The sequence below is a fragment of the Lathyrus oleraceus genome, chromosome 6, assembly GCF_024323335.1.
Source record: "Lathyrus oleraceus cultivar Zhongwan6 chromosome 6, CAAS_Psat_ZW6_1.0, whole genome shotgun sequence".
NCBI lineage: Eukaryota > Viridiplantae > Streptophyta > Magnoliopsida > Fabales > Fabaceae > Lathyrus > Lathyrus oleraceus.
The window spans coordinates 421,499,607-421,524,704 of record NC_066584.1 but is presented as its reverse complement, the minus strand read 5'-3'; the positions used below and the strand labels follow the sequence as shown (position 1 = coordinate 421,524,704).

Genomic DNA, 25,098 nt, shown 5'->3' with positions numbered 1-25,098 from the left:
CTTTCCAACGGATGTCCATTTGTCGATTTTGGTTGAGGTTTGAGTCGAAACCGAGTTTGGAGTGGAAGCTTGAGACGCGAGGAAGACGATGACAGATTTCTGGAAATGAGAGGCATTCGATCCATATTTTCGTTTGAAAATTTGAGTGAGGAGTTTCCCGCGGTACTGTTTAAGGTTATTACGAAAATGCCATTAATGAAAACTTAATTAATTAATTAATTCATAAAAATTCTAAAAAATCACTAACACCTTTAAAAATTCATATAAAATCATAGGAAAATCAGAAAATGTGGAAATTTTTGTGTTGACTTCCTTGTTGACTGTAGATTATTTTTGACCTATTGGTCAAAGTTGTGCATGGTAGAATTAATATTTGACTTAGGTTTGTTTCACATGTGTTCATTTTTGATACATGCTACCATTTTAATTGTGAAATGCACATAATGTAGAATAAATTCTTGACAATTTTTGTGATGATTGTTGACTGGCTGATGTTCATTTATATGTAAATTTCATGAATTTTTGATACCTGATCATTGAGTTATGAATTATTGAACTTAGGTGTGACAATTTGTGTCACACCTTATTGTGTCAACTTGCTGGATTTAATTGAGTGACCTAGGCTTGGTAGAATGAAATGAAATTTTGCATGGTGAATCATTAACATGTTGAGATGTTGTATGAATTTTTGTGGAATTTTACATTGCATTTTCAAATTGATTGTGATTTTTCATCTCTGTTGGTCAAATATGCAAGTCCATGTGGTACATGTTTGTAATTTTGATGTGAAATGCTCATATGGTATTGGATAATCATGAAATTTGGCATGCTTGTAATAGACACATTGTGTGACATCCCTGTTTTGGTCTCATCCATTTCTTTTTTGTTTTCATTGAGTTATGAATTTTTGAAGTGAGTTCATGTATTGATGTTGTGATTTGGAGCCTATAATTGTGTCTGTTTTTGTTGATTTTCATTGACATGGTTCTATTTGCCCAATTAAGCTCAAATTTGACATGGTAGACCTTGAATATCCCCTGTTTATGTGTAAATTATTTGAGAATTTTTGAAGTTGTTTTGGTGTGGATTTGAATGCAATAGTTCTGTTTGCATGTTTGGTGCTTCACTTGAACCAATGTGGATTGTTTTGTGCATAACATGAGCATGATGAATGATATAAACATGAGACCAATGGTGTTTGCTCTTGTTTGATATTAATTTGACTTTGGTTGGTGAATACCTTGCTGTTTAGGAATTTTTCTTGCCTTTGGACCCTAGGCTTAGCCTAGTGGTCTTGTTGCTAATATTTGCTTGATTTTTCAGGATCAAAAGCATAATGCACATGGAAAATGAATCAAGTTAAATGCAATTGATGTTGTTTGATGTTTGTACACTAACATAACATTGTTTTGTAGGTTGTGAAGTTTGGGATTGAGCTTTGAGCTTGCTTTGTTATGCATTGATCTGTATAGATTAACTGATTAAACTTTTGCTGTTTAGTTTTGTCTGTCTGAGTACTAACTGTGTTTGACTGTTTCCAGGTACTTTTAGTTGCTCAGTTCCTTGTGAACTTTTGCTTTGCTTTGCTTAAGCAACTTGCATTGAGGTAGGTCCTCTTGACTTCATGTAGTCTGGAGACCCGGCTGTTACCGGGCCGGGCAAATAAATGTCTGAAGTCCTCCTTAAGAGGCGATGATTGTGATTGTTTAATTTTGTGCCTAAGCAGGTGAAAGTCCTCTAAAGAGGCAATTGGTGGAAGGTAGGGATAAGCAATCTATCCCCCACTATTCAGTTGAGTCTTCTCCTTGCTCCCATTACATGGTTGTAGCATTGAGATCCAAGCCCAAGATCCTGTGCAGTGCACATTGTGTCAGAGTCTCTGAGTATAGAAGGGTTCCCCATTCTGGACCCATGCTCATTTGTCAGAAGCTCTCCCTGGTTAGGGATAAGAGCTGTGAGGTCTGATCCTCACTTCACCTCTCATCTGCTTCACCTTAGCCTCGTAATGGCAAGGTTAAGAGCAAACCCAGCCCGTACAGACGACTCGCTTCGGCAGTCAAACCTATTGTGTGAGCCACTTGTTTGGTTATAGTGCGTGCTGTGTGGATATCTGTTTGAGATGCTTGTTCTCATTTGATGTATGCTTGAATTATGCTGTTTGCTTATGTGCTTGCTTCTTTCCTGGTTAGGATAGGCTTGCTTATGCAAGTAGGATAGAAAACCGAACTTAGGGTAACGATGCATGACAACACTAGGCTCGAGTCCAGCTCCCTAGTAGTGTGTCTTTCCCCGGTTTCTGGTTAGCAATTCAGTCCCTTTCAGGGGAACTACATCGCCCTGATCCTCGTGCCAGACGAGGTATGTAGGCAGGTGGTCGTGCGAGACCACTCCGGGCACCCTTTTCTTTTTTGCGTGTGTTTTGTTTGCCAGCTATCAGGCTCGAGTTCCCGACTCCCTGTTAGTCTGTGTGTTCAATTTCTTCTGACGTCTCGGCGTCTCTTCTTGCTTGCTTGATGACTTGTAGGCTCGAGTTCCCGACTCCCTACTAGTTTGCGTGTTCTTTCTTTCCCTTTCAGGGGAACTACATCGCCCTGATCCTCGTGCCAGACGAGGTATGTAGGCAGGTGGTCGTGCGAGACCACTCCGGGCACCCTTTTCTTTTTTGCGTGTGTTTTGTTTGCCAGCTATCAGGCTCGAGTTCCCGACTCCCTGTTAGTCTGTGTGTTCAATTTCTTCTGACGTCTCGGCGTCTCTTCTTGCTTGCTTGATGACTTGTAGGCTCGAGTTCCCGACTCCCTACTAGTTTGCGTGTTCTTTCTTTCCCTTTCAGGGGAACTACATCGCCCTGATCCTCGTGCCAGACGAGGTATGTAGGCAGGTGGTCGTGCGAGACCACTCCGGGCACCCTTTTCTTTTTTGCGTGTGTTTTGTTTGCCAGCTATCAGGCTCGAGTTCCCGACTCCCTGTTAGTCTGTGTGTTCAATTTCTTCTGACGTCTCGGCGTCTCTTCTTGCTTGCTTGATGACTTGTAGGCTCGAGTTCCCGACTCCCTACTAGTTTGCGTGTTCTTTCTTTCCCTTTCAGGGGAACTACATCGCCCTGATCCTTGTTCCAGACGAGGTATGTAGGCAGGTGGTCGTGCAAGACCACTCCGGGCAACCTTTTTCTTTTTTGCGTGTGTTTGTTTGTTATCTGATTGTGTTTTGGTTCGGATGCCGACGTAAGCCCAGTGATTGGCAGTCGGGCTCCACGTTTGCCGTTTTTGTGTTTTGGCTCGGATGCCGACATAAGTCCAGTAATTGGCTGTCGGGCTCCACGTTTGCCGTTTGATGTGTGTTTGGCTCGGATGCCGACGTAAGCCCAGTGATTGGCAGTCGGGCTCCACGTTTGCCGTTTTGTGCGTGTTTTGGTTCGGATGCCGACATAATTCCATCAAGTGGTTGTCGGGCTCCATGTTTGCCACCTTTGTGTGTTTGTATGTTTTGTGTTGTTTGGCGTGTGTAAGCCGAACTACAGTGGCTCTGATTCTTGTTCCAGACAAGATATGTAGGCATAAGGTGCGATACCTTATCGAGCTCGTTCCTCCTAACCCCACCTGCGTTCCCCGTGTGTGTGTGATGTTTAGCAACCTTTTCTTTATTCTAGGACGTGGATCCCGTCGAGTACGACGGACGTGAGGGGTGCTAATACCTTCCCCTTGCGTAACCGACTCCCTTACCCTTTCTCTTTGGTCGCAAGACCATTTCCTTTCCAGGTTTCTCTGAGCGTTTCCTTTCCCTATCTTGGGATAAATAACGCGCAGTGGCGGCTCTGTGTTGTGTTTTTTATTTGAGCTTCGCCGGTTGATTTTCGCGGATGCGACAATGAGTTATCCAAAGATTGAGAAGAACTCTTACATTGTCTGTAGGCTTTCATAGAACACTACCAAGGTCAACCCGGAGAGAAAAACCTCATTCTTTTCACTGAAATTTGTCACTATCACTTACAACAACCACAATTTTGCAAGCTTCCTGAAAATATTTACCAAACCTTCAAGAAATGTTAGTTTCTAGACTCGTCTCCCTTAACAATTACAAATCTTTATAATCAAGATTTGAATCCAAACTAGAGGTTGAAGATGAAAGAAATTCTATTTGCAAGAGAAGAATTTTGAGTTCTAAAAAATAAGAGGTTGTTGATTTCACACAATCACAATGTTGGTTATATGAGTGCTTTATGAAAATGAAGTGACAAAATGAATTTATATGTGTTGGAGATTATACACAAAATTAGGTGAAAATGGTTATTAGATTCGAGTCAAGAACATTTATTGATTTGAGTCAAATGAGCAAGTAGAGTGAAACAAGATCAACATAAAGAATAGTGACAAATATCCTGTGATTCGAGTCAGGTTAAAGTTGTGATTCGAGCCATGAAGGTTCAAGATTTGAGTCATAACCAAAGAGGAAAAAGTGAAATAATGTGATTTGAGTCATGTAGGATGTGTGATCCGAATCAAATGAGGTATTGGCTAACAGGAAATCTGTGATTTGATTCATGTACAACTTGTGATTCGAGTCACAGAGTTGCATGATTCGAATTATGTGTAAACTGTGACTCGAATCACAGACAACAGAATCTTCATATTCTCCTATATTTTATTTGATTTGAGTCATAGATTATGAGTCACTCGATTCATACACAATAAATCTCAAATTTTCAAGTTTTTCAAAATAGTTTGAGATTTCACATCCCACATAACTTGAACCACTCTCAAATATGGTTTTTGTTCCATTAACTCAAACAATTGACTAAAACCACAATGATAATACTCAAACACAAACAATTGAATTATACATGCTAAAACAAATCGATTCAAATCATGATTCAAAGACGTTCAATTATTTAGGAGATTCAATAAACAATAATAAACAAAAGAAAGTTAAAGAGAAAAGTAACAAAACTGTATTAGGGTACTCCCCTTGAATATATTAGAGACATGCAATTTCAGGACTAAGTTAAAACCTTGATGAACCTTAAAGACTCAAAACCTAGGAACATCAAACATGTCTAAGAAGAAGTTACTAGCAAAATCTTGATGAACATTATTGAACCAAAAGCAAGACTTAGAAATGAAACCAATTCTAGCAAGAGAATCCGTGCAAGAATTCCCTTCTCTAAAAATGTGAGAGACTAAAAAAATCCATAGTTTAGTAATATAAATGCAATTAAGCCATCTATTTTTAATAGACCAATGGGTGATGGTTTGGTCCTTAAACGCCTTAACAACCAGGTAAAGTCAATTTTGAGCCATAACTTCTTCCAATTCTTCTCCTTAGCATGCTCAATAGCTATCATTGCAGCAGTCAAATCAGAAAGGAGAGCATTGCCAAAGCCAATGAAGTGGACAAAGCTGCCCACATTGCCCATGTTTTTATCCTGAAAATACCAACAGAGGCAGCTAAAGAAGGGACTCCTTTGGCCATCCCATCCTTATTACACTTCCACCAACCTTGAGGAGAAGGATGCCACAAGATTTCATTGAGGATTTTAGGCTTATGGGGTGAATATTGATCTTAATGATTTTCAGAATGCAAAAGCTGGTCATAGATAAATCAAACATCTTGTTATTTAGACTTCCTGCAAGAAAGACCTACGCTGAAATCCTAGCGATGCAACTCCTCCAAGAAATACTCATGTCTTCAAACCTGTCAGAATTCCGAGCCCTCCAAAGCAGAAGGGACCTAGAAGAAGGAATACGCGACGACCATGGAAACTTAATTCATCTTTTTCATATAAAATAAATTTGATTCTCTCATATTTACAAAATTGACATATGATAAGAAACAAACAAAGAATTACTATTGAAGATATATATGATAATAAAAACAAACGGAGAATTATTATTGAAGATAAAAATTTCACTTTAATAACTATTATATGTATATTTATCCCACTTTAATTTATGAATTCAGCTGTCAATTTTAATATAAAAAACATACGGGGAATCGAGCAAAGGTTAGATCTGAAATGTAAAAGAACAAAATAAAAAAATATTTTAGCAGTAAAATGAGGGACAAACCCAGATCACAAACAAGCTGATGTAAATAAAATATAGCATATATTAGCTTCAATGATTAAAGGTCAATGAAGAACCATGTTAGGGTCCATTTCGTCATTTCATAATAAGTCACTGAAATCCAAAAAAACACATCCCAAAAGAAAAAGCAACCAAAGCTCATCTATATCTCCATCTCAAGAAAAAGGAAAACAGTGATAATAGTAATAATAATAAAATTGAAAATAATTTAGTAAAACATGATAATTTTTTAAAAAGAAAATGTAAAGATGAATTTTAAAAAAGGAAAAGAAAAAAGGTGAGCTACTGGTGCCGGCCTTTAACTAAATATAGCTGGACAGACAAAAACCAACAATCATATCCATCGTCTGTGTGCGCATATTTTCAAAAATTTCTGCACCTATTTAATATTTTATTGATGAATTAAATATTATTTGTAAATATAAATGAATGCATTTATATATTTTTCTGTGCCAATTTTTTTATTATATCTAAAGATCAAAGTCAGGTAAGTTCATCTAATCAAGATGAGATCTGATATGATAAACAAACAGGATTATCACAAAAGTATATTAAGTGCCTTTGTCAAAAAAAAACTTATCTTAAATTATTACTACCTCCATTTTTACTATATATACATTGTTTGTATTTTTAAAACATATCTAAAAAGTATAATATTCATTCATAAATTTTACCAAGTATTAAAAATCAATATTAATATGTTAAATTCATCGTATCTTAACGAATATGGTTAAATCTAATTGATTTTTACAAAATTGATTTATAAGATGATGATTATCCCTACTTATAAGCACGTATTTAGACAAAACCTTTAACATATCCTTCCCGCTCAAATTTAAATATTTGAAATATGAAAATAAATGATAGATAATTTGATAGGAGAAATCTAATAGCATGAGGTTCATCAGATTTTAAACCAAAGATATTTGATATCATGTTAAAAAATTTGGTTGAATTTAACTGATTCTTACAAAACAGGTGAAGATTACTCTTATTTATAAACACATGATATTGTCTAATATAAAACTCTTAACACACTCTTTCATGCATAGAACTGAATATTTAAAAAAAAATGATAGATGATTTGATAATGAAAATTTAATAGCATATGACTCATCGAATTCTAAATCATACTCTAATACCATGCTAAAAGTGTAGTTAACTTAATTCATTCCTATAAAAGCGATTATTTTAGAATAATAATTTTTCATTTATAAACGTATGTTTAGGTCATATATCTTTCAATATAATACTCTTAACAATTATAATTTTATATCTAAAAATCATAATATGTGTAAATTTTTATTGATTATTATGTTTTATTTAAAAAAATGTAACAATTGTTATACGAAAGAAATTATAAAAATATTTACAAAATTGACACACAAAACCTTAATATCTAAGAAATAGAATCCTAGACAATTAATGAAGTCTAATATAATAATATCAATTTTAAAAAAAATTACAAATTATAAAACCATTTTTTTAATAATGTAAAAGATAAATTAAAAAATTAGACAAAAATAACAATAAATATTCAAAAATATAATATAAAAAATATTATTAATTATTCATTAATATACTTAAAAGATTTATAATTTAGTATAATTTTTCTTTCCCAATTAATTTATGATAAAAAATATATAAAGTAATATTTTTAATATACATTTTTTACTTACTACATTATTGTCTTCATATGTTTCAACTCATCTTTCTCATGTATTAATGAATTTTTTTTAATAAAATAATTTATAGTTTTTATTTTCAAATAATAAATTTATTAGTTTTAATTTGTATAAGATAGTTATAATGATTTTTAATTTAGGAAGAAAATAAAAACAAAAATATTTTAAATGCAGAATTCACTATTTTTTGTTTAAATAATATAATAAAAAGAATCCCATATATTAGATATATAAAAAAATCTATTTATCATAAATTATAAAAGCTTTATGTTTATTTATTTATAATTTTAAAGATAATTATAATAGTAGTCAAATAATTTTAATGAACTAACAATTAAAATTGACTGAAAGTATAAATTCGTTTTGTATTTATATGTATATAAATAACATTTAAATAAAGTTATATGATTAATTAAATAATTTTGAACTGTATTCCACCCCTTAAAATTAAAACAAAGAAAAAGGAAGGGCGTAAAAGTAAAAAATTAATTAAAAGAACAAAAATAAAAAGGAAAATTATTCATTATTATTAACACAAAATAGATTTTAAAAAAACAATAATAAATTCACCTCCCATAGAACACAAAGAAAGAGATAGAAAGAGAAAGCGTTTTCATTTCATTTCATACATATATATACACAAACATATACAGATAAATAAAAACTCATCAAAATTCAAAGAATTCACCACCTCTTTTATTTTTCTCTCTGTTTATATTTTTAATTTTTTTTCTCTTATCTCAACTGCTGTAATTGCTGTTTGAGAAAAAAACAGAAACTATGCTGGGTGACCACTCAGCTCTTTTCGGTGGCGGTGGTGGAGATGCAGTGGCCACATCAACACCCAACATGACGGCGGATGGTGGTGGTGGTGGCGGAGTTGGATCAAATTCTGAAAGTGATATTGAAAGAAGTAGAATTGATGAAGGTGAACGTAGCTTCGGTGGTAACAGGTGGCCGCGACCGGAAACTTTGGCGCTTTTAAGGATACGATCGGACATGGATACAACGTTCAGAGATGCAAGTGTTAAAGGTCCTTTGTGGGATGAAGTTTCAAGGTAAATAAATTATCTTTTATATCTCAATATAATTTTGTTTAACTTTATTAATTACTGGCTTAATGTCATTGAATTTTCTTACTTCATTTAAATTTCGAGGTTCTGAATTTTTTTTATTTAAAAAAAGATAGAGATCTGAGAATTCAAGTTTGCTTCATTTCTATCATTTGTTTTTGCTTCTCTTACCAGTTTCTCAGCTTTTTGTATTTTTCTCTTTTCCTTAAAATCCTCCTTTTTTTTTCATAGCTGTTTGTTGTGTTGTTGTGTGTATAATTATTAATTATCAATATTAGATTATTAAAAAATAATTTAGATGTAGGCAAAATCATTTGTGTGTGATTTATTTTATTTTCTGACATTCACACTAACTTTGATTCATGTTCAATTTTCCAAATAAGTTACCAACTTGAATTGAGTTATCAAAAGCAAGATTTTCTTTTTCCCCCCTTTTATTTCGGTTACCAACTCTCATGGGAAATTGAAGTTTAATATTTTATCAAATTTTCCTAACTTAAGTTCATTCGTTTTTCATGGGTCACATTTCTTTTCATCAATTCATGGAAATTTGTTACATAAAATAACAAAAGAATTTCATTATATTAACTCAGCTTAATGTTTTCTCCTTTCTCTCTTTCAGTTACTTCACTTTCCTTGCATTTCCATGATGCAACACTACTTTAATTAGTTTTTATTTTGTTTACTTGTTTAATTGTTTGTTACCTTATGCTGATTCCCATGCTTTTTTTAATCATGCATTTGTCTTGTAGCTGAATTTGATGATTTGATGAGATAAGAAAAAGAATACATAAACTTTTTTCTTTTTCTTTTTTTTTTTAATTTTTTTTTTAATTTTTGCTTCTAACTTTATTTATTAATAATCAGGAAGCTAGCAGAACTTGGGTTTCAGAGAAGTGCAAAGAAATGCAAAGAGAAATTTGAAAATGTTTACAAGTACCACAAGAGAACTAAAGATGGTAGAGGTGGAAAATCAGATGGTAAAACTTATAGATTTTTTGATCAATTAGAAGCCCTTGATCATTTTCATAACCACCCTTCAACTTATCAACAACAATATCAACCACAAAACCAATCAAAATCACCACAAATTTCAGCACCAACACAGTCGCAAGCGGTTACAACTGCGATAACAGAATCAAGAACAGTACCAATGTCATTGCCACCAGTGATTAACACAACCATTAGTATCCCTCCTCATGTAACTGTTTCATCAATTTCGATGCCTCAAAATAATATTGTAACTACCCAAACCCAAACAATGAATATGATGAACCAAACAGTTTCTTCCATTAATCCTTCAACTAGTTTCCAACCATCAACAACAAACCCTACCACCATCAATCCTCTTCCATCTTTCCCTAATATTTCTACAGATCTATTATCCAATTCCATGGCGAGTTCGTACTCGACTTCTTCAGAAGACACAACGGAAGAAGGATCGCGAAAGAGGAAGCGGAAATGGAAGGACTTTTTCGAGAGATTGATGAAGGAAGTGATTGAGAAACAAGAGGATTTGCAGAAGAGATTCTTGGAAGCGATTGAGAAACGGGAGCAAGAAAAAGTGGCTAGAGAAGAAGCATGGAGAGCACAAGAGATGCTGAGAATCAATAGAGAGAGGGAAATTCTTGCACAAGAAAGATCTATAGCTGCAGCAAAAGATGCTGCAGTTATGTCTTTCTTGCAAAAAATTGCGGAACAACAAAATCTAGGAGAAACAATAAATAACATCAACATTGCTCAACCACCGCCACTACAACAACCACAAAGAAATGCAGCAGCACCAGCAGCATCACCAACTCCAACTCCAACACCAACCCGAGTGCCCGCACCCGCAACCGCACCAGCTCCAACTCCAACACCAACACCAACACCAGTGCCTGCACCAGCTCCAACACCAACATCAGCACCAACGTTAGCAGTACAGGTTCATGCTCCACCGCCATTGCAACCACCGCCGGTTACTAAGCCGGGCGAACCAATTGTCCCACAGCAGCAATTTGTGATGAATAGAGAAATAGTGAAGTTTGATAATAACGGTGAGAATTTCATGGGACCAAGTCCTTCTCGGTGGCCAAAAGTAGAAGTTGAAGCACTGATAAATCTGAGAACAAGCATGGACAATAAGTACCAAGAGAATGGACCAAAAGGCCCTCTATGGGAGGATATATCTTCAGCAATGAGGAGCTTGGGTTACAATAGGAATGCCAAAAGGTGCAAAGAAAAATGGGAGAATATAAACAAGTACTTCAAAAAAGTGAAAGAAAGTAACAAGAAGAGACCAGAAGATTCAAAGACATGTCCTTATTTTCATCAGTTGGATGCTTTATACAGGGAGAAAGGCAAAGGAGACAATTCCGGTGGCAGCGGCAGCGGCAGTGGTTTGAACCAGGCGGTGAAAGCGGAGAACATGGCCGCTCCGTTGATGGTGAGACCGGAGCAGCAATGGCCACCTCAGCAAGAAGAAAAGAACCGCAGGGAGGAAGAGGATGATATGGATGAAGATGATAGAGATGGAGAAGAAGAAGACATGGATGAAAGTGGTGGCGGTGGTGGTAACTTTGAGATAGTGGCAAGCAAGCCTGCAGTGGGTGCATCAGCTTGAGTTGCAGTAGTAGTAGTAGTGAAGTGATGATGAGAATGAAACAGCTGCAAGAAGAGACTAAAAGAATATAAGAAATGAGTTTGTTGGTGGTCAGAGATAATGCAGGAGTTGTCGTGGAAGATGGTGGCTGTGGTGGTTGTGGTGGTGGAGGAGAGAGTACTATCTAGTGTGTGTGGAAGAATTTGAAAATGTACGGTGGAATGACACATGGAGTTTGAGGAGGGAAATTTGATCCTGTTGGTTGGTTGGTACTTTGTTGGTGTAGCAAATATAGGTTTTTCAATTTTATTAAATTTGTTTATTTTTTTGGGTGAATATTAAATAACTCTAATCAAAGAGATATTTATGATAGAGTCAGGTCATGCTTCAAAATAATAAATTATGAAAATATATATTTTGTACCAATCTTGTTTAAAGTTGATGTTTATGTTAGTGTAAGATGAAGAATGGTGTCATTATACAGTAATTAAATTTAATTGTGGCACTGAATTTAACAAGATTTAACATTGAAAACTGTGATGAGGTAATATTTAAGAAAATAAGGACATTGCATAGTTGAGATAGTGACCCTACTTTTATCATTGTAAGAGACCCACCCTAATGAAAGGTAGAAAAAACCAGCATCACACATGGAGTAATAAACCTTGAAGAAGGGTCCACTAGGAGGAATCTTGTGAGTAACCTCATCTCTGAAAAAAGAACCCAAAAACACTATTACCATGCAGTTCTTGTCTCTGTCACATATAAACAAAGTGTTGTGTTTTACATTTCATGGTTAGTGTCAGTACTAAGAAAGAGATCATCAAGGTTCATAATCTTCATCATCTTGTGTAAAATAAAATCAACACAACCTTTTTTGTCAGCCTTTCATCTCCATTCGCAAGATTATTATGGTTTTTTAAGATTGATTGTTTTTTCCATAAAGACGTATAAATTGATTGGTTTATAAGTAATGTAAACAAAGTGATTATGTAGTGCTTTTGGTATTATATATGCATATCATATAATATGCTAGTATAATGTAGGAATTTCGTATAGAATAATACAAGTCACTATTTTTCTTTTGAAATTTGAAACTTGTAATCATATGGTGGGAATCTAATTCTCATATTTATATTAGTGTTTTAAAAATTAGATTAAACTAGCCAATCGAATCGATCGAATCGGAAATAGGAGAAATGGTGTGGTTTGGTTATTGGAACAGATAAGCTATTGAATCATTATAAAACGGTCAAGAGAGTTTTGAAAAATCAATTAATTAAATATTTGTTTTTTTTCTCAAACAAAACATCTCGTTTTGAAATTTTTATAAAAAAATTAAAATATGAGTAGACTTTCTTGAAAGTTTATTTAAAACAATTTACTTCTTTATAATTAAATTTATTAAACTCTTGATATTCTATTTATTTTGCAATTAGACATTTATGCAAAATTTATTTAGATTTTGTATTTCGAACTATTTTACTATGTAATTTGTAATGATAAAGTTTAAAATTTGAATTTAAAAAATAAATTTATAAAATTATATATTATTTTAAAATTTTATAGGTGTTCTATTTTTTTTAGAAACACAATCATCTGATTAAATAGCTTTATCATTTCGTTCGAAAGATCGGTTTATTCAACCAAATTATTTAGTTTTATACGATTTATTCATGCGATTCAAGTAAAGACTCAATCGTTCGACTAATGAATTAATGACTCAATACAATTACTTGTTTGATAATCGGTTTAATTTTTAAAATATTGATTTATACACTTTATTTTATTTTTTAACTAATTTTTTCTTCTTTTAATTGTTGAGTCTCACTCTTCATTTGGACATGTTAATTTATTATCCCTTCCAAACTCCAAATTCACATTAAACAAAATCACATGCATGGAACTTTTACAATTCTCAATAGTTATTTTTTTTTTACTGAAAGTGAGAGATTTTTACCAAGGGTTTGGAGAGTTGGTGTAATATTCGAAATTGGTAGGTGCAGGTCATGCACAAATATCATAGTGCATAAAATTTGACTTATATATATGCCCTACAATTTTGTCTATTTTGATGAAAATGCTGTCTATTTGCGCGTTAAAGAAAGTGCCCCACATTATTGATTGGCCTGCATTTACCTCCTATGGTTTGGAATAATTATTCTGTTACATAGCCACTGTTTGGGACATAAACGCTCCAGTTGCAGTACCTTCCTTTGCATGCATAAAAGTCTACGGACTCTATTCCTTTGTCGGAGCCAACACTATTGATTCCATCCTCACTTACATTCATCTTATTACTACTACTAATTCTTATCAATCATAACAATAACAAATTCTCTTTCTAAACTTTTTTGTGAACTCTATTTTCTGCTTATTATTACATTTTCATTCTAATTATTATTATTTTTCTTTTATTTAGTTTAATTACAAAAACTCATACATTTAGAAGCAAAGGCTATAAAATTATAACTTTTAATTTGCACTAGTGCAGAAAGAAGATTTTACACCCGTTTTTTATACATATTACACCCGTTATGATAGGGTGTAAATTCAAAGGGTGAGATATGTATGAAGAATTTACACCCATTTTAAAACGGGTGTAAAAAGAGAATATATTACACCCTATTTTAGATTTAAAAAAAGGGTGTAATTGGTAGATATATACATTAAATTTTAAGACATTTACACCCTATTTAATATAAAACGGGTGTAAATTGTCACCTATTACACCCTGTTTTAGATAAAAAAAGGTGTAATTGGTAGATATATACATTGAATTTTAGGACATTTACACCCTATTTAATATAAAACGGGTGTAAATTGTCACCTACATACATTGAAGTTAAACGAATTTACACCCTATTATAATTCAAACGGGTGTAAAATGACAAATATTTACACCCTATTTTTGATATATCAAATGTAAAATATCTTATAATTACATTTAATTTTAACACATTTACACCCTATTTTGTGTATGAAGGGTGTAAAATATCTCAATTTTTTTAAAATATTTTATTTGAAATTTCATTAAACCAAATATTTTATATATTCCTGGATATTCAATAAAAAACAAAAATAACCAAAACAAACATTTCTCTAATCTTTAGAATCTTGCACCAAGTCATACAAGAATATATTCTCCTGTATTACTTGTTTTTCTTCTGGATTTCTGTTGTTGGTTCATTGTTCAGTCCAGCCACCAATCCATCTTCGGTAACATTGATATAAGGGCTCTGATCGATTGAAGAGTCTAATGGTGCGTTTGGTTTAGAAATCTGCATTGCCATTAATAGAGAAAACAGCAGTTCAACCACTAGAAATGCTCCACTTAGTGCACCAAGATGATATAACTTGCATAGCATTCAAAGATAGTATAGAACAAATGAAAGAATAAACCCTTTATCAATAAGCTTATTAAGTACACAAAAAGTAACATTTTCTACCTTCTTCTGTTGATGCATATAATGGCTAGAGTGTAGTACATCAAGAAATTCATTAGCAGCTCTTACCCACCTGCAACACGAAAATTACTTTTAATTTGTTTTATAATAGTAGTTGCTTATTTGGAACTTAGATGATATTATAGCCAATCAAGGAATAATATCGATGATATTATGATCATTTGTTTAAATTTCTTTAAAATATAATAACTGAAGGACAATTAAAGGCATAAGATTGGTTGATGTAACAGAATACGGAAGAGTCAGATGCACAAAATGAATCAAGTACCACAGGCTAGATGCAGTTATTCCTTCAAAGAAAGCCAAATGTCCTCCATGCTTTACAGTGGCCAACACAATATTTTTATTTAACCTATCGAAGGATTACGCATTAAAATGGATGTTGAAGTAATGCAACAGAAATAGAAAGAAAACTGATTAGAAAAAACAACAAAGCAGCATACCTGCATTCGTCCCATGGAATGGCTTCCTTGGTACAGACGGGATCATCCAGAGCACTAATACAGAGAAGCGGAATTGATACAGATTTCACATAAGGAGTACTGCTGCAACGTCTATAGTACGTATCAACAGTCTAAAGAAACAAAAGGATTTTAGATAGCAGACATAAGGAACCAGAAAAGAGAAGACAGCAGAAAATAGAAGATTACAAATCTTAGGTGGTACATGTACCTCATACTTTGCAAACAATCGAGTGGCGTGGTCATCGAAATCTCGAATAGAAAGTGCCTGCAAAACATAAGAATACATGAGTATTAATCAAGCTTTAAAACTTAACCAAATCAATAACACTGAACAACATTTGAGAATGTGGTACATATTAGAATAAGTTTTGTGCCTTAAGAAAAAAAGCTATATCCAACAGGTAAAAGAGTAGAACAAATATTTGGCCTCTAAAATCAGCACGCATCTTTCAATCACTTAATGTCCTAGACTAGTAACATTTAAAATGCCGGCTATAAAATAACAGAATTAAGAGGAATAATGAATAAAAATGAATGGTCAGGTCAATAGCTTGAAACTCTTTAGAAATCTTCCACGTTGAATAATACTTGCTAGTAACTTGCTCTAAAACCACACACATGCGCACAAAAACTTACAGCAGTATTGAGAAAAATGTCAATAGAAATGTGTATCAAAAAACATAGTGAATATGTGATAAAGAAGTTAACATCAAACAACTGTAGGATAAGCATAAAAATTTATCATATATTATATTAAATAGTAGTAAAAATTATGAACTTATTGAGAGTAAGACCACCTTCATTATCCCTTCCCAATTACCAAGCCGAGAAAAGAGAGGCTGGTGTCTGCAATGAATATTTATCAAACCACATCAAAAGTGAACTATAGAGACACATCTAAAAACTTTCATGTTTGTCAGCAAATGGTGATAGATGAAAATTAAGAGCTTATCAATCAGAAAGATAGAGGCATACAATTTTGCATAATCTTGAAGGCCGCCTGTTAGTGCTTTGTCATAAAACTTTTGCACAGGAGCACGAGTTATAAATCTATCAGTTATCTGCAAAATTATAGTTAACATTACTTCCAGTTAAAGAGCAATAACAGGAAAAATGAAAAATAATAGAAACTTTCAGCGATGACAAACTAATAGTGAAATTTGACAAAGCCCCGTTCATTATATCAAATAGACTGTGTAACAATTTTGAACCAGAAGCACACATAGCTTGAATGCTAAAGGCCGGAAAGTATATCACAAGAATGTTTTAGATAGTTTCATTATGTTCATACGATTCCAAACCAAAATATTGCAATGTGCACACTCCGTTCTAAATGCTTCAAACATGTTAAAACTTTAACATTCCATTCAGATTGCATGATATTTCAATTAATTCTTAAGAATTTTTTTTTCAATTGGATTCACAAACAATTAGATTGGGTCCAAATTCAGAAGATAGATCCATTAGATTGTGGTTACTTTTCACAACATATTAGGTATATTAATAAATGTCATTTTAGCAAAAGTTAAACTTTGAAATCAAAATACTTCAGTAATTACTAACCAAAAGGTCCCAAGGAGAGCAAACAGCTACAACTCCAGCTACAAGAGTGTTCTCACCTTCCTCGCCAAGATATTTTACCTGCAAACAATCCTTAGAATTATACAGTGTAGTGCCAAGCTATTTGGATATTTGAGCACAAGTTAATGTGGGAAGGGAGCACACGTTAGAAGAAATAGAGATCAATGTGGGAAGGCAGCAATTGAAGATGTATGCGATCATATAGAAAATTCAACCTTCAGATTAGTTGAGGTATGTAATTAAATTAATCAATAGTGACTCAAATATGACATGAAGAAATTTGATGCAAGAAGATTATAAGACTTTAGTCTCGAATTTACCAGAATATTAGCTCCAACGCTATTTCCAACAATAAACAAAGGTGCCTTGGGATTCTCTTTGTGGACGTAATTAACAACTGTGCGAGTATCCTCAGTCCATCCAGAATTGTAGAAAATATCAGACTGAAATAATTTTAATAAGCATTTACATTACAACAAGAAAACAGCAAATTTGGTACACCGTAATATTATTGAGATGCACATCAATCCTACCTACAACTCCAACAAAAAGAAATGCAAATAATCAAACTTGTTAATTAATCTACATATTTCTAACCGTGATTGGAACACCTCCAAGTCCTCGATGATTACTGACAACAATTTTCCATCCACGTTTTGCTGTATGATATGCAAGGTGTTTGAGATACTGCAAAGAAAGGGAGAATATAAACTATAAGACGGCACTAAAATATAACTTAGCCACACAATAAACAATACTAGCTTGAAATAACTTACAGGAGCTGAAGAATCACTTGTTAAACCAGGAATCAAAATAACAATGGGAGTAGATTCATCTTTATTGACAACACTGCTAGAATCTGTAAAATAACCAATCACAAAATTCTGAAAGGTCTACCAGTCTTTCTAATTTGACAAACATTAGTCCAACAGTACCAAGTGAAATTATGTGGTTAATTCATGGGACATTATTATCAAGTGAAATCTGAGCCCTGTACTGTGACTGCCACGACCACAATCATGGTCGCAATCAGCTGTACCAACCGAAATAGCGAAATCTTTAAGGGACTGCAGCGCAATTAATTAAAACCTTTCCTCGTCAACAAATTTTCTGAAGGACAGAAAAGTAATTATTAAAATATTCTCTACTATATGCATACCGTCAGAGTTAGTTACCCAGTCTAAAGCAAGGGTTGTTACGACCGTCACAGCACAATGGTTAAAATAATTTTGATGAGTAGATGAATGAAAACAAACGAATAAATGAATAAAGTACCTTCCAAGCGAGTTCGAAACTGATGGAATTAACGATGAAACTAGAAGAAACCCAGCAAAGAAAAGTAAGAACAACAACGAATGAATCAACTTTAATATCCAAAGCAGCGTAAAAGAGAGTATAGAAAACGGTAAAGAAGAATGATGAAGCCGTTGTGGGTTGTGAAGATTTCCGAGCAATCACGTTCTTTGTTCCTTTTTCACTATTTCTTGCACTTCATCGATGATGAAAAGTTTCTAAAATGTGAAATGAAAAGAAAATTTGGAACATGAGAAGTCATGGTTATATTTTAGGCGGTAATGATAAATTGTACTTAGGGTTTCCTAAATTTACACCCTATTTTAATATAACGGGTTTAATATAAATTTAGTCATTTATATTGTTATAATTATACACCCTATTTTTAAATATAGGGTGTCTATTGTTATATTAATATTCCAAAATTTACACTCTATTTTAATATAACGGGTTTAATATAAATTTAGTCATTTATATTGTTATAATTATACACCCTATTTTTAAATATAGGATGTCTATTGTTATATATTAATATTAAAATTTATTATTTTTTAAAGAAAATTTAAGATTAAACAAATAAGAATAATAAAAGTTATTGTTTAAGGCACGAATATTTTATTTTTATTTTTAAATTTACACCCTTTTTTTGAATATCAGGTGTAATATAGAGTTGATAATAAATAATATTTGAATTTACACCCGTTATTTAAAAATAGGGTGTCTATTGTTACGTACTAAAATTCAAAATAAGACTTTATTTACAAAACTGCCACCGCATTTGCTTTTTACACCCGTTTTTTGTAAAACGGGTGTAAATTTACAAATTATATTATTCTTTTTGTACTAGTGTTGGATCAATAAAAGATTTTTTTTAAATAACCATGTATTTGAAATTAAATTCCCAAATAATCAGTTTTTAAAAAAAAAACCAAAATAACCACATTTACTAACTGATGTGTCAGTTGAACTGCCGAATCCATTTAAGCTTAAGAGTTGGCGCCATTGGAGCTGATGCATGCTCCCAATGACCATGCATGTAGGCGTTATGTGTCTTAGCGCATGCATGTGTGGTGCCACATGCATTGGCACATACATACACTGCATAGTATATGCGCAAATGCATCTGACGCATGCACCTTTAATTTTTTTAATTTTTAATTTTAAATGTTAATTTTATAATTAAATAAAAAAAATAAAACAATATTTATGTTATAATAAAAGTTACATAGAATTGACAAAAAATTCAATGACCGGACCAATTGAAACGTCCCCCTGTTCCACATCCAGGTGCGTTAGTCTGTCTTCGAGGTCTCCCACGATTTTCATGAGGTGTTTGGGGTCTTTGAGTGCTGACATGATTCAATGGTGGCTGGTGTGAAGGTCTAGTGGAAGGTCCAGCGGTATTTGATAGATGTGTCAACATTTGTTCCCAATAGATGGAGGGAGGTTCTCGCCAACGGCGCTTCCGTAAATGAGTTCGGTGCCCATATTGTCGTAGTTGGATCCATGTGGTTGGGTGAATTGTGGACGGTATAGTTGCCCGAATTGGGACATTGAATCATTTTGGAAACAAATCAATGGTCATTGATGGGGGACTACGATGGTCTAAATTGTATGAATCATCTGCGCTATAGACTGTTGTGGTGGTTGTGTATGGTTGTTGATGGGTAGGGTTTGATTCTTGATTTTGAGGTTGGATGTGTGGCATTAATTGGTTGCGAGGTTGAGTGTTTGGTTGTTGGTTGTTGGGTGTCCTAGTGTTGGAACGAGCACAACAAGATAATTTTACATGTACCTCTTTTGCAATATATAAAAAATAAAATTTATTTCATACGATAACTTTGTGAGAAAATACCATCACAAACAAATACAACACATTCAACACAAAAGTAACACATAAACAATAACACAAACAACTACGACAATTAAAATATCATTATTATAACTAAGCGATTACAACCATCAAAACAATTTTGAACATATTATGCACCATCCTGCGAACGTCTCTATCAGTCTTAATATCCACCCATTCACACACTTCTCCATTTTGGTTGAACGTGGACTCAAGTCATTGAATCCTTCTAATCCTTTCACCATCTTCAATTTCTCCTTCTAACCAACGGTCCAACGTCCGATTAAGACGTTCTAACGAATCTATATTCCAAAGTCGAATATTTATCGGCGGTGCGACTGCTGAAAAGATTAAATCCGCATTTCTCTTGTGAATGTATTCATACATGATTAAAGAAAACAAAATTGAAGGTGATTGAAGTAGAATGAAAGAAAATGGGGTTGGAGGGTAAGAAGTAGTGTGCAAAATATGGGAGATGCGGATGTTATTTATAGATGAACCATGAAATGCATGCGCCAAAGCCCTAGGCGCCACACAAACAAAGCACATACATGCTCCAGATGTATGGGTGTGTTTACTAAAGGACACATGCATGTGTCAGCTACCATGGAACCTACATGCAATGGAATAGGGAGCATGCGCAAATTGAGTTGGCGCCTCCTTTTAGGGTTTATTGGATGTGTCAGTTCAACTGACACATCAGTTAAAGAAGTTGGTTATTTTGGTATTTATTTTGAAAAATTGGTTATATTGGTAATTAAATTGAAAAACATGGTTATTTTATAAAAAAAATCCAATAAAAGAGATGAAATCAATGTTTTATCATCATAGTTTCCAAACATTAACTCATTCTTAGTGCCACACATCGGACACTAGATTATAAAGGTTTGAACATATTTTTTTACAATTTTTTTTTATGAATCTCATGCTTGATTCAGTGTGGGTCGTCCTATGTATTTTGTATTTACTCTACGAGAATTTCATATGCCACTCCCACACTTTAACTCAACATCCTTTATTTTTACACTTACTAAATATTATTCTCATTATTTATATTGGGAAAACTCAACTCTTGAAATTAACCAAATCATTCTTGATGAACAAGATTCAATCTTTATGATTGAATACGCCTCTTATTCTTCACCTTCTACTCAAGTGAAACCATCACTCATTGGTTGCAAGATAATTATACACTACACAGAGAATAAAAGAAGAAAACATAGTAATTGAAAGTGAGAGAAAGGAAATTATGGAGGAAGAAGAAGGGAGTAATGTTGTTGTGCAGACTGCACTCTGAGTGTTTGATAAAGTGTGTTAATCACAATTGTGATTTTAGAATCTACATAATACTTGCATGTTCTCACTTAGTTCGTTACAAATGAAATAAACTTTCTCTCTATTTATAGAAGATATTACTTACACTCCAAGTAATCACAAAATAACTATCTCAACTAAAACTAAGCTAAGTTAATTTTTCGACATATGTCGACTCCTTTGACAACTGCATGCTTCGACAAGCTATATTTGACTTTCTGTCAAATATAGCAAATATATACTCTGTTTGACACAACCTAATTTTGACACCTGTCAAATGCAAACACTCAATTTCGACTTGAACACAAATAATTACATATTTAATACACCATCTAATTCATTGTTTCTAAGCTATCAACATTCATCATTATTCTTAATCTCTTGAACAATTCGACCTTCACAACCTTCGTTATTATATCTGCAATCTAATTCTCTGATCTGCAATGCTCCAGGCTCAACTTTCCATTTGCTACTGGCTCTCTCAGGTAATGGAACCTCATTTCGAGGTGTTTGCTTCTTATGTGTGCTATCATTCTTTTCCAGGTTGATAGCTGACATGTTGTCGATCTTCATGGTCGTTAATCCATTATTCTTCTCTATAACTTCTTCGACTAGATTCATCATACATGTTGCTTGGCATGCACATAGGAAAACTACTATGTATTTTATCTCACTTGATGATAAAGCTACCACTGGTTCCTTTCTTGAAATCCATGCGATTACGCAGCATCTAACATGAACACATATCCTATTATTGATTTTCTATCTTCAACATCACCACACCAACTAGAGTCAGTGTATCCCATAAGCTTGCATTATTTTCCTTCATCAACCGAAGGAAACAAAATAACATAGTCGAGTGTTCCTTTGAGATACCTTAGTATCCTCTTTGTGGCTGCAGGATGTGATACCTTTGGCTTCTACATGAATCTGATGACCATGCCCACACAATAAGCTAAATTGGCCTTTTGTGAGATAAGTATCGAAGTGATCCAATGAGTCTTTTGTGCTGTGTTGGATCGACATCATCTTCGTCTGAGTCTTTCGATAATTGTAATTTGGGCTCAGCTGAAGTCGAGGTTGGGTTGCAATCTTGCATCTCAAATCTCTTGAATATTTCACATACATATCTTCTTTGGTGCATTATCAAACCTCTACTACTCTTGTAGAATTCGATACCAAGGAAGTATGAAATATTTTTCAAGTCTAAAGTTTCAAACTCCTTACTTAAGCCATGTTTAAAATCTTCGATCTCCTTCTTGTAACTTCTTGTTATCAACAGGTCGTTGACATAGCGACATAGTATAAGCATCTCACTATTGCTTCTTTTGAAATACACACTATGCTCAGTCAAACACTTCTCGAACTTTTTCTTTCTTAGAAAGTCATCTATTTTCTTGTTCCAAGCTCTTTGAGATAGTTTCAATCCATACAATGCTTTATCTAGCCTGTATACTTTCCTTTCTTTGTCTTGTTCCACACACCTAATTGGTTTTGTATACCCACTTCACATCAATTTCCTTATTCCTTTTTGGAAATTCGACTAGTGACCATGTATCATTGTCTTATATGAATTTTATCTCATCTACCGTTAGTCTTTCAATGCTTAGCTGCATTGACTGGCTCACTATATGCATAAAAGGTATAGTGTACTAACTCACCTTCATCATCGACTACATCATCTGATGTGATTACACATTCTTTCAGTCTTGCGGGCATGTTTCTGGTTCTTTGAGGCTTGCTTATGTTAGCTTGACCTTCAACAACTTCTTGTCGAACTTCTCTAACAGTTTTTCAAACATCTCTAATAGATTCACTAGTTGATTCATCACATGGGATTCTCACTAAATCCTTCTTGATCTTCCTAGTACAATCCCAATCCTCAAGTTCATCTACAATTAGATCCATGTTGATAACGACTTACTTCTTCACTAGATCGAATAGTTTGTATCCACCAGTTAAATGATATCCCACTAGGATTATCTGACTTGACTTATCATCCAACTTTCTTCTTTGCTGATCTAGCACATGTCTATGTGATATGGATCCAAACACATTCAATTGGCTTAAGCTAGGTTTGACACCAGACCAACATTCTTCTGATGTAATACCTTCAAGCCTTTTTGTCGAACATCTGTTTATTATGTATGTTGCAGTCGACACAACCTCACCCCATAACTCATTTGGCAGATGCTTTCCTTTCAACATACTTCTCACCATATTCATAATGGTTTTGTTCTTTCTCTCAATAGTACCATTTTTTTAAGAATTTTATGGTGACACCACCTCATACATAATTCCTTCTTTTATACATAGTATCTCAAAATCTTTCGACACATACTCTCCACCTTCATCTTTCCTCAGAACCTTAATCTTATGACCACTCTGTCTTTCAACCATTACTTTTAACTTGGTGAAAACATCAATCACATCTCTTTTCTTCTTGATTAAGTAGGTCCACAACTTTCTGTTGTAGTCATCAATAAATCTAACAAATTACTTGTTACCTCCAAGTGAATCTATCTAGAGGGGACCACACACGTATGAGTAGATTATCTCGAGAGTGGATTTCAACTTGCTTCTTGCATCCTTGTTCAAGTTATTCTTGTGTTGCTTTTCTTGAACACATTCTTCACATATTTCTTCTCGAATATGGATTTTCGATAGGACTGCAACCATGTTCTTCCTCTTCGAATTACTAATGTCATTAAAGTTCAAGTAACCAATTCGATAATGCCATAACCACTCATCTCTGCTACCAAGAAATTATGTTCTAGCATATCAAGTTCAATCCCAAAGGTTCTATTCTGAGACATAAGAGCCTTCAAGATTAACCTATTTCTCAAGTCGATCACTCTCATAATTCTATCTTTGATTGATAGTTTGTAGTTCCTTTCAACCAGCTAACCTATACTTAGCAAATTACTCTTCATGTCAGGTATGTACAACACATTGGAAACTACTGATTGTTTACCATCCTTTCTCCTAATCAGAACATCACCAACACCTTCACCAGATAGGATATTATCGTTTGCAAATTTTACCTTATTCTTCAATGAAAAACCAATCTTTTCTTTCAGTCATGTACGGCGAATAACTTGAGTCAATATACCATAGATCTTTGAATATTTCTTCTTATTTTGTTATGACCATTAGCATCACTTCGTCTTCTGAAAAATATTTCATTACTTTCTTGATCTTTCTTGCCTCCTCGACATTGACTTTTGTATTGGCCATATTTTTTACAATTGTAGCACTGAATATGACTTTTATCAGGTTTTCTTCCATCACATATTCCTCTACCTTCACCACCACCTATGTAATTGCCTTGGTTAGAAGATTGTCTCCGGTTCGATGAACTACCTTCTTGATGGTTTCATCTACCTGTCGAATTTTTGTAACTTCCTATACCTTTGTTACCATTCCTTTTTCCTTTGTCTTTCTTAGTCGACTGAGCCTGCAAAGCCATGTCAATTTTCAACTTGCTTGAAGTTCTTTCATCCATTCTTTATTCGTGAGATTCAAGCGTTCCTTGAAGCCCTTCTTTTTTCATACTTGACAAATCCTTCGATTCTTCTATGGCTATTACCACATGATCAAGCTTTGGAGCCAATAACCTCAAAATCTTTGACATTACAAATTTTGATGTCAACACTTCTCCATAAGTCTTGATTTGATTCACCCATTTTGTCACTCTGGTGAAGAA

General features: G+C 33.7%; 2 protein-coding genes across 2 annotated transcripts; one reads left to right on the top strand and one right to left on the bottom strand.

The window, feature by feature from the left end:
- The first annotated feature begins 8,406 nt into the window (after positions 1 to 8,406).
- On the top strand, positions 8,407 to 11,847 carry LOC127090944 (trihelix transcription factor GT-2). Its single transcript, XM_051029419.1, has 2 exons — positions 8,407 to 8,822; positions 9,705 to 11,847. Exons 1-2 carry the CDS (start codon positions 8,545 to 8,547, stop codon positions 11,440 to 11,442), a joined length of 2,016 nt encoding a protein of 671 aa, XP_050885376.1. The 5' UTR covers positions 8,407 to 8,544; the 3' UTR covers positions 11,443 to 11,847.
- Positions 11,848 to 14,546: 2,699 nt separating this feature from the next.
- Positions 14,547 to 24,897, bottom strand: LOC127096026 (uncharacterized). Its single transcript, XM_051034652.1, has 17 exons — positions 24,777 to 24,897; positions 24,339 to 24,399; positions 23,968 to 24,144; positions 23,734 to 23,859; positions 18,209 to 18,422; positions 17,931 to 18,000; positions 17,710 to 17,792; positions 17,531 to 17,620; positions 17,254 to 17,376; positions 16,916 to 16,993; positions 16,328 to 16,413; positions 16,150 to 16,198; positions 15,561 to 15,617; positions 15,332 to 15,462; positions 15,157 to 15,240; positions 14,871 to 14,940; positions 14,547 to 14,702 (listed from the first exon to the last, which is right to left on the bottom strand). Exons 1-17 carry the CDS (start codon positions 24,895 to 24,897, stop codon positions 14,574 to 14,576), a joined length of 1,749 nt encoding a protein of 582 aa, XP_050890609.1. The 3' UTR covers positions 14,547 to 14,573.
- Positions 24,898 to 25,098: the final 201 nt, after the last annotated feature.